The sequence below is a fragment of the Acomys minous genome (genome assembly GCF_964271855.1).
Source record: "Acomys minous genome assembly, chromosome: 8".
NCBI classification, from domain to species: Eukaryota; Metazoa; Chordata; class Mammalia; order Rodentia; family Muridae; genus Acomys; species Acomys minous.
Window position 1 is genome coordinate 14917000 of NC_140489.1, and position 15623 is coordinate 14932622.

The 15623-nt window shown below is 50.8% G+C and overlaps 1 protein-coding gene across 7 annotated transcripts in view; it reads left to right on the top strand.

The window, feature by feature from the left end:
- The window catches only part of SYNE3 (spectrin repeat containing nuclear envelope family member 3), a 94996-nt gene that overhangs the window by 63505 nt on the left and 15868 nt on the right, over nucleotides 1–15623 (top strand). For all 7 annotated transcript variants that reach the window (XM_084792460.1, XM_084792461.1, XM_084792464.1 and 4 more), the window contains exons 9-17: nucleotides 765–947; nucleotides 2377–2520; nucleotides 3662–3796; nucleotides 7743–7904; nucleotides 8034–8206; nucleotides 8629–8758; nucleotides 10121–10279; nucleotides 13991–14140; nucleotides 15150–15188. In XM_084792460.1, coding sequence (XP_084648586.1) covers nucleotides 765–947; nucleotides 2377–2520; nucleotides 3662–3796; nucleotides 7743–7904; nucleotides 8034–8206; nucleotides 8629–8758; nucleotides 10121–10279; nucleotides 13991–14140; nucleotides 15150–15188 — 1275 coding nt within the window. The remainder of the gene's footprint in view (nucleotides 1–764; nucleotides 948–2376; nucleotides 2521–3661; nucleotides 3797–7742; nucleotides 7905–8033; nucleotides 8207–8628; nucleotides 8759–10120; nucleotides 10280–13990; nucleotides 14141–15149; nucleotides 15189–15623) is intronic.

A 15623-nucleotide genomic window follows, 5' to 3' on the forward strand; every position in this document is an offset into this window, starting at 1 on the left:
ACGAGGCACAGGGTCACCATCAACATATCAGAACAGGAGTTTCCCCCTCACCCTTTCTGGCCTGGAGCTTGCATGAGTGTGAGCCTGAGGTTGGTGTTGGAAATCACCCTTGATTGCTCTTTCACCTTGTTCATTGAACCCAGAGCTCACTGGGGTGACTAGTCTTGCTAGCCAGCTCACTTTAGGGGTGGATCTTCTGTCACCTCTTCCTCTGGCTTATTCAGCAAGCACCTCAATTATTGAGGCATCTCCCCAACTTTAATCTCTCCTTAATTATCTATTTTATTTAGTTTTTTTTAAAGTTTTGAGACAGGATCTCCCTTTGTATCCCTGGCTAGTCTAGAACTTACTATGTAGACCAGGCTGGCCACGAACTCACAGAGACCCACTTGCCTCTTGTTCTTGGTGGGAACTGCACAGGGGCAGAAGGGCTGTGTTTTCCGGATGTCGGAGGGTCTGTTGGTGATGGAGGGTCACTGTGTAGAGGCATAGAGGCTCACGCTGGTGAGGTGTGGAGGGTCAGCTCTGGGGCACTAGCTTGGAAGTGATAGGCTGGCAGGAGCTGAGGTGCAGGTGAGAGAGGCTGAGCGTGTGCTATAGGGGCTGCTGGTGACAATGGGGAACATGGTTTCTGAGACAGGAGAGGGGGTGGATTATTACTTGGTCTTTGGTAATGAGATGCATGGGGGTGGGGAGTGTGTGGTAAAAGAAAACCAACATGGATGCTGGAATTCAGGGGTTCATGGATACACTGTCTCCCACAGGCAGCTCTAACAGAAAGCTCCCGCCTGAAGGAGCAGCTGGCGATGCTGCAGCTGAAGACGGACCTGCTGGGCAGCATCTTCGGCCAGGAGAGGGCAGCCGCTCTCCTGGAGCAGGTGGCAAGTTCTGTGAGGGACAGAGACCTGCTGCACAACAGCCTCCTTCAGAGGAAGAGCAAACTGCAGGTTAGCATCAGCGGCCTCACCCTGGAGCCTGGCTGGCGTGCGTGCGTGCGTGCGTGCGTGCGTGCGTGCGTGCGTGCTTGCATTACTCGGGTCTCAGCTCCACCCCCTGCCCCTATGGCTCACAGTCTTAGGTTCTCCATCTGTAGACAGGACAGGATGACCCCTCTAACTGGCTCCCCAGCCAGCTGTCTGTTGCTGGGCACTCCTAACCCTGTTCTTTACATCTCAGCCAACCCCCACTACCTTCCGTAGAGTTGATGGACAAAGACGGGGTGCGTGAGATGGTTCAACCAGCAAAGGAGCTTGCTGCCCAGCTTCTTCCTGATTTCAGTCTCCAGGGCCCTCTTGCGCACGCACTTGCGCACGCACACGCGCACGCGCGCACACACACACACAGACAGACAAATTAAATGCAATAGAAAACGCAGATACAACCATTTGCTAATTTTAACCCACCGTTATCCTAGGAATGAGTGTTATTAATGGCAAGCTTCTGGGTACCCTAAATCAAAGCGATAGCTTGGCATTCTGTAGACAGCCGTTCTAGCTGCCAAGAGTTTGCTGAGTGGCCAGTAATGATGATAATAATAGCTACAGTCCACAGGTGTTGGCTCTGGGCCAGGCACCTGCTACTCCCTGTCCCGCTGACACTATGGGGGAGATGCAGCTGTTGCCCTGTTTTACAGGTGAGGAGAGTCCGGCAGGTATCTCATGATGCCGGGGTGAGGCTACATCACCGGACTCCAATCCAGCAATCTCACCTCATCAGCAGGATGAGGCAGGGCTGCAGGATATGGGGAACCAGTCAGGAAGTGAGATCCTCCATCTTAGACAGGCACACACAGGCAGTCACAGGAGGTGTCTACAGAAAGGTCTCAGCAGTGGTCCATCCAGTGACCCTTTAGTGGAGTTCCTCATGTGGTGGTGACCCCCAATCATAAAATTACTTCCATCGCTACTTCATAACTGTATGTTTGCTACTGTTTTGAATCATAATATAAATATCTGTGTTTTCTGATAGTTTTGGGTGACCCCTGTGAGAGGGTACTTCCCACAGGGGGCGCGACCCATGGGTTGAGAATCTCTGGATTACAGGCTGCTGTTGCGAGGGTCCAGGCAGTGAAGGTGCCAGAGTCTATAGGGCAGTTGGCTCAACTCTGCCTCTATAGCTGAGAATCAAAAGAAATGAGTAGGAGGGGTCACACTCTAATAAAACCATGTTTACAAACAAGCTTCTGGTGAGATCTGGTGTGTAGGGGAGCTCCGGAGGGCCATGGCTAAGTGTGATAAGAGAACACAAGAGTGGCCCACCTGGGAAGGCTTCCTGGAGGAGGCGGTTCCGGAGCTAGGACAGAGAGAGCAGCCCAGCCCAGTGTCGGGTCTTACGAGGCACCATGAGGAAAGCTCTCCATTGTGTTTCTATTTGTAGAGCCTGCTCGTCCAGCACAAGGACTTCGGGGTGGCCTTTGACCCCCTACACAGGAAGCTCCTAGACCTCCAAGCCAGGACTCAAGCAGAGAAAGGGCTTCAGCGGGACCTTCCTGGGAAGCAGGTCCAGCTCCTAAGGTTGCAGGTGAGGAGAGTCCCCAGGCCCACTGTTGTCTGCAAGAGAGCGCCCCCTTCTGGCAGCAAGCTGTAAAGCAGTCGCCATCCTCAGCCCAAGGTTCGGGTCCTTACTGCAGTTGGGTCTCCGTAGAACCTCTGCCTATTCAGCTGGCAATTTCTGGCCTCTGCGGGGGAATTAGCATCCCCAAGCTCCTGAGTCTCCAGTCTAGCGCAGCGACAAGCAGTTCTTTTGTTTACCCCTCGTCTCCGAGGTCTGAAGAGGCGTCAGAAAGCAGAGAGCAGTAAATGCTGGCTCTCAGTTCGCTTTCTCCTTTTATTTGATTTGGGACTCCAGCCCATAGCGTGGTGCCATCCGTATCCAATATGGGTCTTCCCTCTTCAGCTAATCGTATTTGGAAACACCCTCATAGACATACCCAGAGGTGTCTCCTAGATGATAAAATCTAGTCAGGGTGGCAATGAAGATTAACGGTCATATGAACTATTCTTGGTGAGTTCGGAGACTTTCAGTTGAATAAACCAATTTTGAGATTAGGAAGATATGTTTTATATCACGTGTGGACTGCATACAGGCGGGTCACTGGTAATTGCTGGCCGGCTGAGGAGCTTTACTGGTTTTTATCACGCACATGACACAATGTTTGTTGTTTTAAACCAAACACGGTTCATGTATAAGCTGACAGCATTCTCTGGAAAGCATTAAGCATGGTCCATTTGCGCCTTCAATACTGAAATGGGTATAATTCTTCCTAACAACCAATGGTCACCAAGTGAGCGTCCTGACGTGAGTTTCTTTCCCAAGATGCTGTCTGGGACCTTTCCTTTAGTTTATTTTAATAGTGCCCCTGGGGTACTTGTGTCTGAATTTTAAAGTTTCATTTGCCCTGAATCTATTGGACCACCCATATGGTGCAGCCACTGATAGAGGGAACATGCTATTCTTGGAGTCCAACCAGCAGCTCTCCCACACGGAGCCCCTACCTCACTGGGTCTCCCGGATGGAGGGTCTTCCAGGATGGAGTGTCTTCTGGCTGGGAGGGCCCTCTGGGATGGAGGAAATTCTGGGATGGAGGGGATTCCAGGATGGTGGGGATTCTGGGATGGGAGGGGCAGGTGACCGAGCTCACTTGTTCTTCTCTCTGTCACAGGGGCTGCAGGAGGAGGGGCTCGATCTGGGGACACAGATAGAGGCTGTGAGACCTCTTGCCCAGGGGAACTCTAGCCACCAGCACAAAGTAGACCAGGTCTCCTCTGACCAGCAAACCCTGCAGAGGTCCCTGGAGGTAAGTGGCCAGTGTGGGGCCCGAGCAGCAAGGGCCGAGTCTTAGAATCCTACACTCTTGGGTCCTTTCTTCTGTCCTCCATTCCCTCCATCCTCCCTTTCTTCTCACCCTCATTTGTGTAACTTCTGATAGCTGAGCAGCTCCTATACGGTGGCTGCTGTTCTGGGCTCCCATGGTGAAGCAGCATGCGCTGACAGACAGGGGCCCTGCTTTCCTGGGGCTCGGGTGGATGGACAGCGAGTCAGCAAGTAAGTGAGTGATGCCAAGCATTTCATGTTGTGATGAGGCCCACAGACAGCAAAAAAGGTGGCCTTGACCCAACAGCCTGTGTATGTACACAGTATTTGTCCCCCAGCCCTGGTGGCCTCAGAGGCCTTATCTTCAGCGCCCTCTAGTGGCCACCCGAGCACTTTCTGCTGCACAGGCTTGATTCTGCTCCCTGCAGCCCTGGGACTTCTTGACGGTTGGCCGAGGCAAGTAGAGAACCAGGCTCCAGGCTCCAGGCTCCCAACACACTGACTTAGACAGGCCTGCGTCAGCCTTTCAATCAAGCCTTAGAGAGAGTTCGAGCTGATCCCTGGCAGCTACAGCTCAAGCAAACTCAGTGCTAGGCTAACTTCTTCCAGCCCACCTGGCCCTACACACTCTGTTTCCAGAACAAACACATTCTTTGCCATTCTGAAGCTCACAGGTGGGCACATCGCACACATTGACGACTTAGAAATGACAAGAATGGGAAGAAATTCTTAAAGAGACATTATAATCAAGTCACACCTAAGTTCCTACAGATGGCCAGCGTCTGGTCATAAGGAGGGGGTCAGAAAACATCCCCTTCATGTCACAGCCTCAAATGTCACATCAGGTGGAGTGGCCAGCGGTGCCTCTAGCGGTGAGATAAAAACCAGAGCAAAGACCTTTGTGTATAGGATGGGTGTGTTCCCGGACAAGCCAGAGTTCCTGTTAGAACTTCAAAGACCTTGTACCTGTGTGTGGAGTTAGACCCCTAGGGCCACAACAAATAGGTTTTTAGTCATTGTGGATATGGGCAGACATATCGACATAACCCACATAGCCATTTGTGGGGCATGGGAAAGTTCTGTTGTAATCCTTGCGTGGAGTGGAGCACTTATGACATTCACATTGTCTGCTCCACAGCTCTCCAGGAGTGACAATGCCATCCAGAGGACCTAGGGAGCCCTGTCCATCTGAGCGACACCTTGGGTCTGGATGAATCCACTAATTCCACACAGTAAACTAGCATCTGTAGTCCCAGGGATGAAGGAAGGGAAATAGGGAGACAAGGCACTGTTCTTACCTTCTAGAAGCCACCAATGTCAGCTCCAAAAACTATATCCAAATGATGAGCTAGGCTGATCATTAGAGGACACTTTTACTGAGTGTCATTAGAGGTCACAAGATGGTGACATCAATTCATGCTCCTGTAAAGAGAAACTGCCTCTCTTTATTCAGACATTCAGCGCTAAATTCATCCTTCCCTCACAGCCAGGTGACCTTCATGTCCTGTCATCACTGTGACAAAATGTCTGACAAAGACACTGTTAGGCAGGATGGGCTCAGCTTGGCTCACAGTTGCAGGGTGTTGTCCATCATGATTCGGGAGCCATGATGCAGCCAGTCTCCCCGCGTCTTCAGTCAGGAAGTACAGAGAAGTGAACTCTGCAGTCCTGTGCAGACCAAGCTGGCCTTGAACTCACAGACACCCAAGTACTTGCAGTTTCCTCCTTTTTCACATAGCCTTGGACCCCGGCTATGGAGTGCTGTGGCTCACATGGGCCAGGTGAGGCGAGGCAAGGCAAGGTGAGGTGAGGTAGGACATCTCACCTCAGTTAACAAACCTAGACAGTCCTTCAGCGGCACGCCCAGAGGCTTGTTTCTGCACTATGGCAGGAAGCCGATGGGGGTGGTTACCTAGCATTGGTACCCAGGCCCTGGCACTGCAGACTCAGAGAAGCAAGGCTTGATAGGTTGTTGAAGGCAGATGCAGTATGTGGGACACTGAACCCCTCTTTGGACTTACAGCCTCTTGGCAGGGACCTGGCACCCCAATTTCTGCCAGTGGGTTTTAGGGGGAGGGATACAGGGAGAATAGGGTCTTTGGGAGCCCAGTACAGAGGCATGAGGCCTGCAGGGTAATACAGTAGGATAGTGTCAGCGGGCTGGAGTCCTGGTGGCTCCTCGGGGGGTCTCAGAGAGGCCAAGGCAAGGGGGCAGAAGCATGGAGAATGGCCATTCTTCTGAGGACAGTGCCAGCCTTCTTGAAGACAGAGAAGTGAAAGGCTGGAGATTCAGACTTCTGAGAAACGGACAGGCCCAGGAAACAGGACCTAGGAATGGACTGGGGGTGGGGGTGGGGTAAGCAAAGTGGCTTTGAAAACTTTTATATAGAATTATAATCATATACAGGAAAGAAAACATAGTGGCATGGCTCAACTCATCCTAAAGAAAAAACAGACCCATGTAAGCACCTCAGACAAAACCTAGGGTGAAACCAGCCTTCCTCATGCTCTGCTGTATATAGTCTGTCATCGCTTGCCCTGGAAGGCCTGCCCTGCCCTCAGAGCTGTTCCCTCTGCCTCCACACAATGTTGCAGATTTCTCTACAGTGCTGCAGGGGATTGCAGGCTGTTCATTCTTTTTTAAAGACTAATTGAATTTATTCTTTAGCAGTTTCATCTGCACATACACTGTATCTTCATCTTATCCACCTGACTCCCCCTCCCGCTGAACCATTGCCAACACCCTTCACGCCCTCTTGTGGTGGTTGCTGGAATCTGCTGAGTGGTTAGTGCTGCCCATGTGGGAATGGGTGCAGGTCGTCCACTGGGACACCAGGCAGCCTACCAGAGGCCACGCCCCAAAGTAAAGCATGACACCCTTCAACTGCCTGCAGCTCCTCAGACAAGGGCGGGGTCTCATGAGCCCCTCCCTCATCCAACCTATAGTATTAACTGGCTCCGTTTTATGCAGGTAACAGCAGTTGTACCAGCTGTGTCGCATTGTAGCACCCTATGGCTCTTACAGAGAGCATGTGATGGCTGAGTTCTTAGCCTCAAATGCAACATTGGTATTGTTCCCCTGTGGTGGTTTGAATAAAAATGTCCACTACAGGCTCCTGTACTTTGACTAGTTTAAGCCTCTGCTGCAAATCTCTTCTGGGGCTGTTTGTTCTTGCTATAATAGAACATTCTGCCCAGTGGATGTTCTGTGATGTTTCTCCACCCCAGCCCCTGTGCTGGGGATCAAATTCAGGGCTTTTCACACATGAGGCAAGGGTCCTACCACTGAGCTACACCCCCTATCCCTCCGTTTTACTTTTGTGGATAGCTTTTTCTTCTCCTTCTTTTCCTCTTCCTCCTCTTCTTCCTTCTAGATTTATTTATTTTATGTATATGAAGGGTCTATCTGCATGTACACCTGCATGCCAGAAGAGGGCATCAGATCCTAGTATAGATGGCTGTGAGCCTCCATGTGTATGGTTACTGGGAATTGAACTCAGTACCTCTGGAAGAGCAGACAGCGCCATCTCTCCGGCTTCTGATTTGGACTGATGACAGGTGATACTCCACATGTGCCCCTTAGAGGCAGCATCTTGCTCTTCTGGGAGGCAGGAGTCATGGCTAGGTCACACATGGTATCTGTTCTCAGCCTTACCAAATCTCTACCCCTGGTTTTCCCAGATTCACAGGGCACACAGTAGATGGGAGCCCCACCCTCACCTACATTTGGTAGTCTCTGTGAAAACATGCAGGCTCAAGTGTATTAGGCAGAATTGGTCTGTACCATGCAGAGGGAACACTGGCCTGTGAGGTGCCTGTTGGGGGAAATTGAGAGTGCAGCCAGGTCTACGTAACTTACAGAGTTGGGTGGCACCCAGGGTCTGCCCCAAGCAACACTCAGAACCCTGGCTCTCCTGGCTGTGCCATAGGGCCTCGTGGACAGGTGTCAACAGGATGTACGGGAACACTGTACCTTCAGTCACCGGTTGTCGGAGCTGCGGCAATGGGTCACCATGACCACACAGACACTGGAGTCACACCAAGGGGATGTGCGTCCATGGGGTGCCGAGTCCCAAGAGGCTGGCCTTGAGGTAAGATGCTGACTCATTCTCCCGCCTGCATTCCCCTAAAGCATTCTGGATGACCCTCACACTGGGGTACAGAGATGTCCCCCAAACCAGTCCCTCACATGTGTATCTGTTCATCCACGTGTCCCACAGAGGCTGCTGTCTGAGATTCCAGAGAAAGAGGTCCAGCTGTCCCTGCTCCAAGCACAGGGTCAGCTTGTGATGAAGAAGTCTTCCCCAGAGGGGGCAGCCATGGTCCAGGAGGAGCTGAAGAAGCTGACGGAGTCTTGGCAGGCCCTGCGGCTGCTGGAGGAGAACATGCTGAGGTGAGGGCCTTGCTTGCTCCCCGCTTTGTCTCAGACATCGCCTCCTCACACCAGGCAAGGTGCAGGGAACCTGGGGTACCCCCACGTCTGGCCCGCTCAGTGAGCCTGGTAGAGTCCTGAGGACCTGAGGTCATCCCTCCCTAGGGAGTTGGCCTCCAGCCTGTTCCTGACTGAGCTTGCTTCTTTATCTGCGTCAAAAGGTGTCTGTACCTTCCTGGCTTGGCAAGGTGGGTTTTAAAATAAACAGTAAACATTCCTAGGAAGTGTTCTGATGGCCCCCCAAAAGGTGGCCACTAAGTCATTGTCAAGAGGGAAGCCCACAAGTCCCCTGTCATTCTTGGTACCCTGGTGTGTTGCTTCTCCTGTGGCCTGATGGATGCTCATCACATGGCTGTCTTGAGTAAGCGCCTTTATCGTCCCAGTCTCATCAGAAGCCAACAGCTGCAGAGGACGGAGGTCGACACGGGGAAGAAGCTGGTTTTCACTAACAACATCCCAAAGGCCGGTTTTGTCATCAACCCTCAGGACCCCATTCCCAGGAGACGCCATGGGGTGAGTCTGTCTTGTGGGCTTTGGAAGAAAGGACACATCTGGTGTCACGGGAGGAGGTAGGGGTCTCCAGCACAGCTACCTCCCTGCCTTGGACTGTGTGTTTAGCTCACAGGATATATCTACTTTCTTGGTACTTGCCCCTGATGGGACCTCAGGGAAAAGAAATCAATTGCTGGCGGACAGAGGGTCTTGTGGGGGTCTGAGATCCAGACGTTCCAGGTCACACCGGAAGGTCAGGAACACCCTGGACAAAATTGGCCCTCATTTCTCTGAACCTCTGAAGCAGCCCATGTGGGGAGAGGACTGGGGTTAAATTTTTACTGCTGACCCCAGATTGCAAACAGAGCAGAGGTGCAGGTCCTAACCCAGTAGCCTGATACTGCATTGTTAACAAGCACTAGGCACATAGTCTGTCCTGCTGCATTCTGGGACAGCTGGGCTGGATGCTATACCTAGGTCTGGGGTGAGGGAGCCTTTCTAGTGATGATGAAATCTCAGCTGCACCCTCAGGTCTGAACAGGACAGGGAGAGAAGGGAAGGCGTTTGTCTTAGTTACTTTTCTGTTGCCATGACCAAGGTAAACTCATAAAAGAAAACATTTGTTGTGGGTTCACAGTTCCGGAGGCTTAGAGTCTATGACTGTCATGGCAGGGAGCATGGCGGCAGCAAGCTAGCATGATGCTGGAGCAGTAGCTGTGCGCTCACATCTTCATCCATAAGCATGAGTCAGAGAGAGCCAACAGGGAATGGCGTGAGCTTTTAAAACCTCAAAGCCCGTCCCCATTGATAGATACACTTTCTCCAATGAAGCCACACTCCTAATCCTTCCCACATATTTCTACAAACTGGGAAACAAGCATTCCAGCATATGAGCTTATAGAGAAGTATTCAAACAGCCACAGCTGTGTTCTCAGTAAAGGACATGGTATATACAGAGACCATGACGGAGCTTAAGTTCAAGATGCTGACATGCAGCTTCAGGCTGCAGCAGGGAAGGGGAGGGGGAGGAGGGAAGGAGGCAGCTCTGTAGAACTGGAACCCAGTGCTCTCCAGCCACATCAGGGAAGCATGAGGCACCACCTGTAGACAAGGAACGGTTTAGCTGGACTGGCTTTCATTTCACTTTGTGCACGTCTCCACAAGAATGGAGGAAAATGGCCGCTGGGTAGGTAACCTGGTCAAGGATGGTGATGACTTCTTGGGCTCCAGAGAAGTGATGGTGAGGGATGTTCTTGGCTTCTGAATTGTTCATCATCTCTCTGAGCCTCTCCCATCCCCTCTAGGTCCCTTCTGTGTTAGTGGGGCCCGCAGGACACATGGCCAGCAGGCCCTTTCCACGTCTCCTCCCATGCTTTCCTGCAGGCAAACCTAGCGGAAGAAGGTGACCAGCATGAAGACCACGCCCAGCGCCTGAGGGACTTTGAACGGTGGCTGCAGGCAGAAAACTCCAAGCTACTTAGACTCACCACAGTGAAAACAGTCACCGCTAAGGACTTGAGGACCAGAGGGAGGGAGCTGCAGGTCTGTTTCAAGGAATGATCCTTAATGTGGTTCACGCCCCCAGGAGTTTCTCAGATGGAGGGGTTCATACTTAATACTCGCACGTGAGTCATCCTGAGTCTAAGTAATGGTTTTTTTTTTTAATTTTTTTTCTTGGCTTAAATAGTTTAGAATTAACTTTTCCTTGCATCTGTCCAACCATGCAACCACCAATGATCTATTTATCCATATATGCATCATCCCATTTTATATTTCTCTATTAGAAAAATAATGATCATTTAACTGCAGTATCAGTTAGCTGCCCCTGTATCCCAAACTGCCCTGATACAGAGGTACTTAAAACAACAGCTATTACTTAACTCACGGTTTTGACATTTGCTGATTTGAGCTCAGCCTGGTTTCTGCCCATTCTGGAGTCCAAGACACATCTTCTGGGCAACTTTATCCTTTGTCAGATAGGTGGCTGTGGTGGAGGGCTGGGCGTTGGCGGATATAAACTTGACATGGACCATACACGTCTCATTCTCACGTGGCACAGCCCAGACTGCTCCAGGTGGCTGCAGAGGGTGAGGGAGCATGTGGGAGCAGACAAGGCCCTTGGCTGCCTAGACTAGGAACTACACTGCTAGTGTCACATGCTAGTGTCATATGGTTTCTTCTGTGTTGTGTGGCACAGAGAAAGTCAGCAGGCCATCCCAGATTCAAGGAGAAGGTATTGGCGGGGTGGGGAAGCGGACCCTTGTATTCGGTCTTCCACAGCTCCCCTCTCCTTCCGGCCACCTGGTGAGTCACTATCTTTGTGATAGCTTTGAAGAAGCAGAGGGGACCTAAAAGAGGCCTTTTTGTGACGTTATCAGTCCCACCCTCAAGGGTTGTTAATGTCACCGTTGGGCCAGGTCATCTCTCTCAAAGATCCTATCTCCCAGTGCAGTCAACATGAGTTTAGGAAGGGACAGTCACCAAACCCTTCTCCAGTCCACTTCCTGGATGTTTCTGTCCCCTCTGTACCTGCTGTTGACCTGCTTGTGGCAGCAGCTTCCTCCTTGGCCTCCCGCCTAGTGGACCCTCTCCCACGTCGCGGCTCCTCCTGCAGGAATTCATACCTAAGTCATGGTACACAGCCTCCCTCGTCACGCCCACTCTACCTCTCCTCTTCTGTATTTGTATGAAATATCAGTCGTATGTTTGGGTCCAAATTTCTACGTTTTCCCCTGCTTGGCAATCATTTGGACTGCGTTTGTGCTGTAAGGCTTTTATGGAATATATCTGACCAGATCTCTTAAAATATTACTTCTGCCTTGATATCTTTTTCTCCTTTTCTCAAACGTCATTGAAATCTACATTCCTTCCCCCCCACTTTGTATTTTTGTTTGTTTCTTTTGTGTATTTTCACCCTTGACTCAGAGTGTTGAATTCTGAATATTTTTTTTCCTGCCTCGTCTTCCACTTGACTAGTTCTCTTTTTAGCTGTGTCTAATTTGCTGTCATGTATGTCTACTAAGGTCTTAACTGGGTTATCATGAACTTCTATTCGGTTCTGTTTGGTGTGGTTGGTTACGGTCTCTGGCTTCCATCACACCCTTGACGAAATGTTCAGGCTTGACTTTTACAGTTCTTTGAACTGTAATCCACCGTCATCGCACTGCCTACTAATTCTGTTATCTCTGGGCATTTAGGAATATTTCTGTTATACATTTTTGCTTCTCGTTCTTTGTGTCATGTATTGTTCTTGTGGGCAAAAATGTACATAAAACTAGTTTGGAACTTAGGATAATCTCTTTCTCCAGGGATGATCTTGTTTGCTATTGCCAAAAAGTGTGGGGGGGGGGGCCTATGATTCCAGGACAACTGAGTCCAAGTTCAAGGCTTGTCGTTTCTTGGGTCACTAAGATGATCTGGAGCCTAGGCTGTGAGTGCACTCAAGGCCCAGATTCATTTATGGCTCCCTTTACTCTGAGAATAAGTCCGCAGGCATCTCATCCAACAAGGGGATGACGTATAAGCCCATGCCTTTCCTGAGCCCAGGCTTTGATTTTCATCACCTTTACCATTGAGAGTCTGCAGAAGAAAAAAAAAAGATGTTTTCAAAGCTGGTATTATCACCCCCACTTGGCAAAAGTTCTAAGAGGAAAAGGAGGTCTGGACAGAGGCCTCGCTTCTCAGGGCTCTCGTCCATCCCTGGGGCTTCTGTGCTGGTTTCCTTTTGTTTGCTGTGCTTTGGATCGAACCCAGGGCCGTAGACAAGCTAGGCAAGTGCTCTGCCATGGAGTGGTACTTCTACCTCTTTCCTCAGCTCTGTCCTGATTCCTCTCCCCTGTCTGTTAGTCCACATGTTGCACTGTGTTCTCGGCGCATGGCCCATCCTGCAGATGGCACTCACATCACAGCAAGTCTTCCCACCTCCCCGCCCTCTACTTCAGTCATATAAAAAAGTGACTTCTTGTTCAGCCTGCCCTGAGGTGGCTTCTGAGCAGCTTAGCCGGGACTGAAAGGTGGCCTCGAAGCCCAGGCTCTAGCCTGTAGATGCCGCCTCCACCCCACACTGCTGCACCTCTCAGGCCTCCCAGGAAGAGGAAGCATCACCCTAGGGGGGGGCACTATGGTCTACTTAGAAAAAGTCTACCCAACTCATCATCAACTCTGCCGGTCTCAGAAATGCCAGCATAGTGGCGTGCTCCATGGTAATCCCTTTATGCTGGTGACTGCTGTGACAAACATCTCATGGTCCCGCCCGGCACGTCAGCATTGGAAGTAACCACTGTGATCTGTCGGCAGTCACACTGCCCTTCCACATGTTGGGAGTTCTCTAACATTCTGGATGCGTGGATGAAGGCTGGAAAGATGGCTCAGTGGTTAAGAACATTTGCAGCTTTCACAGAGGTCCTGGGTTCCGTTCTCAGCATCCACATGGGAACTCACAGCTGTCTACAACTCCAGTTCTAAGGGATCTGACACCCTCTTCCCTTTTTGTTTTGTTTTTGTTTTTTGAGACAGGATTTCTCTGTGTAGCCTTAGCCCTTCCACACTCACTTTGTAGAATAGGATAGCCTCTGCCTTGAGTGCTGGCATTAAAGACATGCACCACCATGCCTAGCTCTGACACCCTCTTCTGATCATTGCAGGCACCAGGCACACCTATGGTTCACACAGATGCATACAGGCAAAATGCTCATACACATAAAATAAATGCTTTGTGACCAAATTTATTTATTTACCTATTTATTTATTTACTATTTTTGTTTTTTTTAAAAGACAGGGTTTCTCTGTGTGTATTGTTGGCTGTCCTGGACTCACTTTGTAGACCAGGCTGGCCTCTGCCTCCCAAGTGCTGGGATTAAAGGTCTGCACCACCACCGCCTGGCTAAGACCAAATTTTAAAATAATATTTATTTGCTTTATGTGTCTGAGTGTTTTACCTGCATGTATGCCTGTGTACCACCTGTATGTCTGGTGCCCTTGGAGACCAGAAGAGGGCATCAGATTCCTTGGGACTAGAGTTAAAAATAGTTATAAGCCAACATTTGGGTGCTGAGAATTGGACCCACGTCCTCCCAAGAGCAACCTCTTAATCATTGACCCATCTCTCTAGCCCCACACAAACAAACAATGTTACTGGTCCTGTCCACATCTCCCAGCATGCATTGGGTGGTGCTTGACTGGCACACCCCCTCCAGTTGGGTGGGGTTCTTGAGCCATTGGGTAGCTGTGGCATGACACTGCCTTCTCTCTCAGGAGCTGGAGGCTCGCATCCCAGAGGGCCAGCATCTCTTCGAGAACCTGCTTCGTCTCAGGCCAGCAAGAGACCCCTCCAATGAGCTGGAAGGTCTTCGCTACCGTTGGATGCTGTACAAGTCCAAACTCAAAGACTCTGGCCACCTGCTGGTAGGTGCTGGGGGTAGAGGTTGGGGGCCCCAGGAGGGGAGACAGAGCTGGATCTACGTGTTTTCACCCCTGTGTCCATATTCCAGGCCATTGTGATGGCTCAAAGGAAGAGAGGGACACTCCTGGGTCTCAGGCTTTTGGCTTACATAATATTATTTGTCTATCTCACTCAGTGAGGCTAGAGTCCTAGGAATAAGGGCAGTGGTTCTTGCTTGGTACATAAGGATCTCTTACTCCCCGCCCCCCCCCCCAAGTCACAGTTTTATGTCATTCCCATTTGGTCCTAGAACCGCCTTCTGCTGGAATAGCTGTACCTCAGCCTCCAGAGGGGATAGCTGACTCCCACCCCTAACCCCGATAGTAAAAGCTTGGGTCACGGAGCTCTTCACTGTCAGAGACAACATTCTGTGACACCCCTGGGGTGTGGTGCTGCCGTCAGGGCGCGTGGGTTGCATGCCACGAGAGACTCAGCTCCTCTCTCCCTCTGTCCGTGAGATAGCACTTTTATCTCCTAGACTATGCAAACCACTAGTAATGACAGCTTTGTTTAAGTGCTATGGCCTCCTGACACACTCATGTAGGACAGGGGCATCCTTCCCTCCAAGCTGATGACAAAAGTGAGACAATGAAGTTGGAAGGAGTAGGTAAGATGGCCTTCTAGGGCTCCCCCTTCAGGCCCCAGAACCCAGAATCCACAGCTTGGGGCACTCCAGGCTTTTCTGGCCCTGCAACTGCCACATTGGCCACTAGGTGTCAGCATAGTCCAACGCACACAGACCACATCCATAGCTTGGCCAAGCCCATCCAGACAGTGCCACCTGGCTCTGAAGTGTGTTAAAAAGCTCATTAAATGGAGTCCCCTGCTGGCGCAGGCCATCCAGATGACCGGCAGTTTGAGGGAAATACTCCCCTGACAAAATGAATATTCTGTTACAGGTTCTGCTCGGTTTAAATTTTACGTGCCTAGCTGATTTTTACTCTGTCTCTTCCCCCTTCCCTAAAATAACAGACGCAGAGTTCTCCAGGGGAGCTGACTGCATTCCAGAAGGTAAGCGTCTGCCATCTGCTCCACACAGCTAGAGGGCAGAGAATGTGCAATGTGGAAGGCCTGTGATTCTGGGACAGGGTGTCTGGATTTTCTAGAATGTTCCATACAATCTGGAGAGTATAGGCAGAGAAATCAACTTGTTTTGTGATGGGTTGGGCCCCCGAGGTATGTGTTCTCAGGAAGCCCCAGGCTTGGGGAGGGATTGACAAGTGTGTGTAGATGACTTAGCCTTGACACAACACGTGGAAGAGGGATCCTGGACTTGTCACCCAGACCCAGGACACTCTGGAGAGTGACTGAATGCTGCTCTGGTTTACACCTGTGATGGCAGGTGCAAACCAGGACTGACCCAGGAGCCTGGACTATTCGGGGCAAATTGGATCGTGTTGCCTCTTTGGCCCCTGGGGGTACATTAAAAAGGGGTAGTGGAGCCCT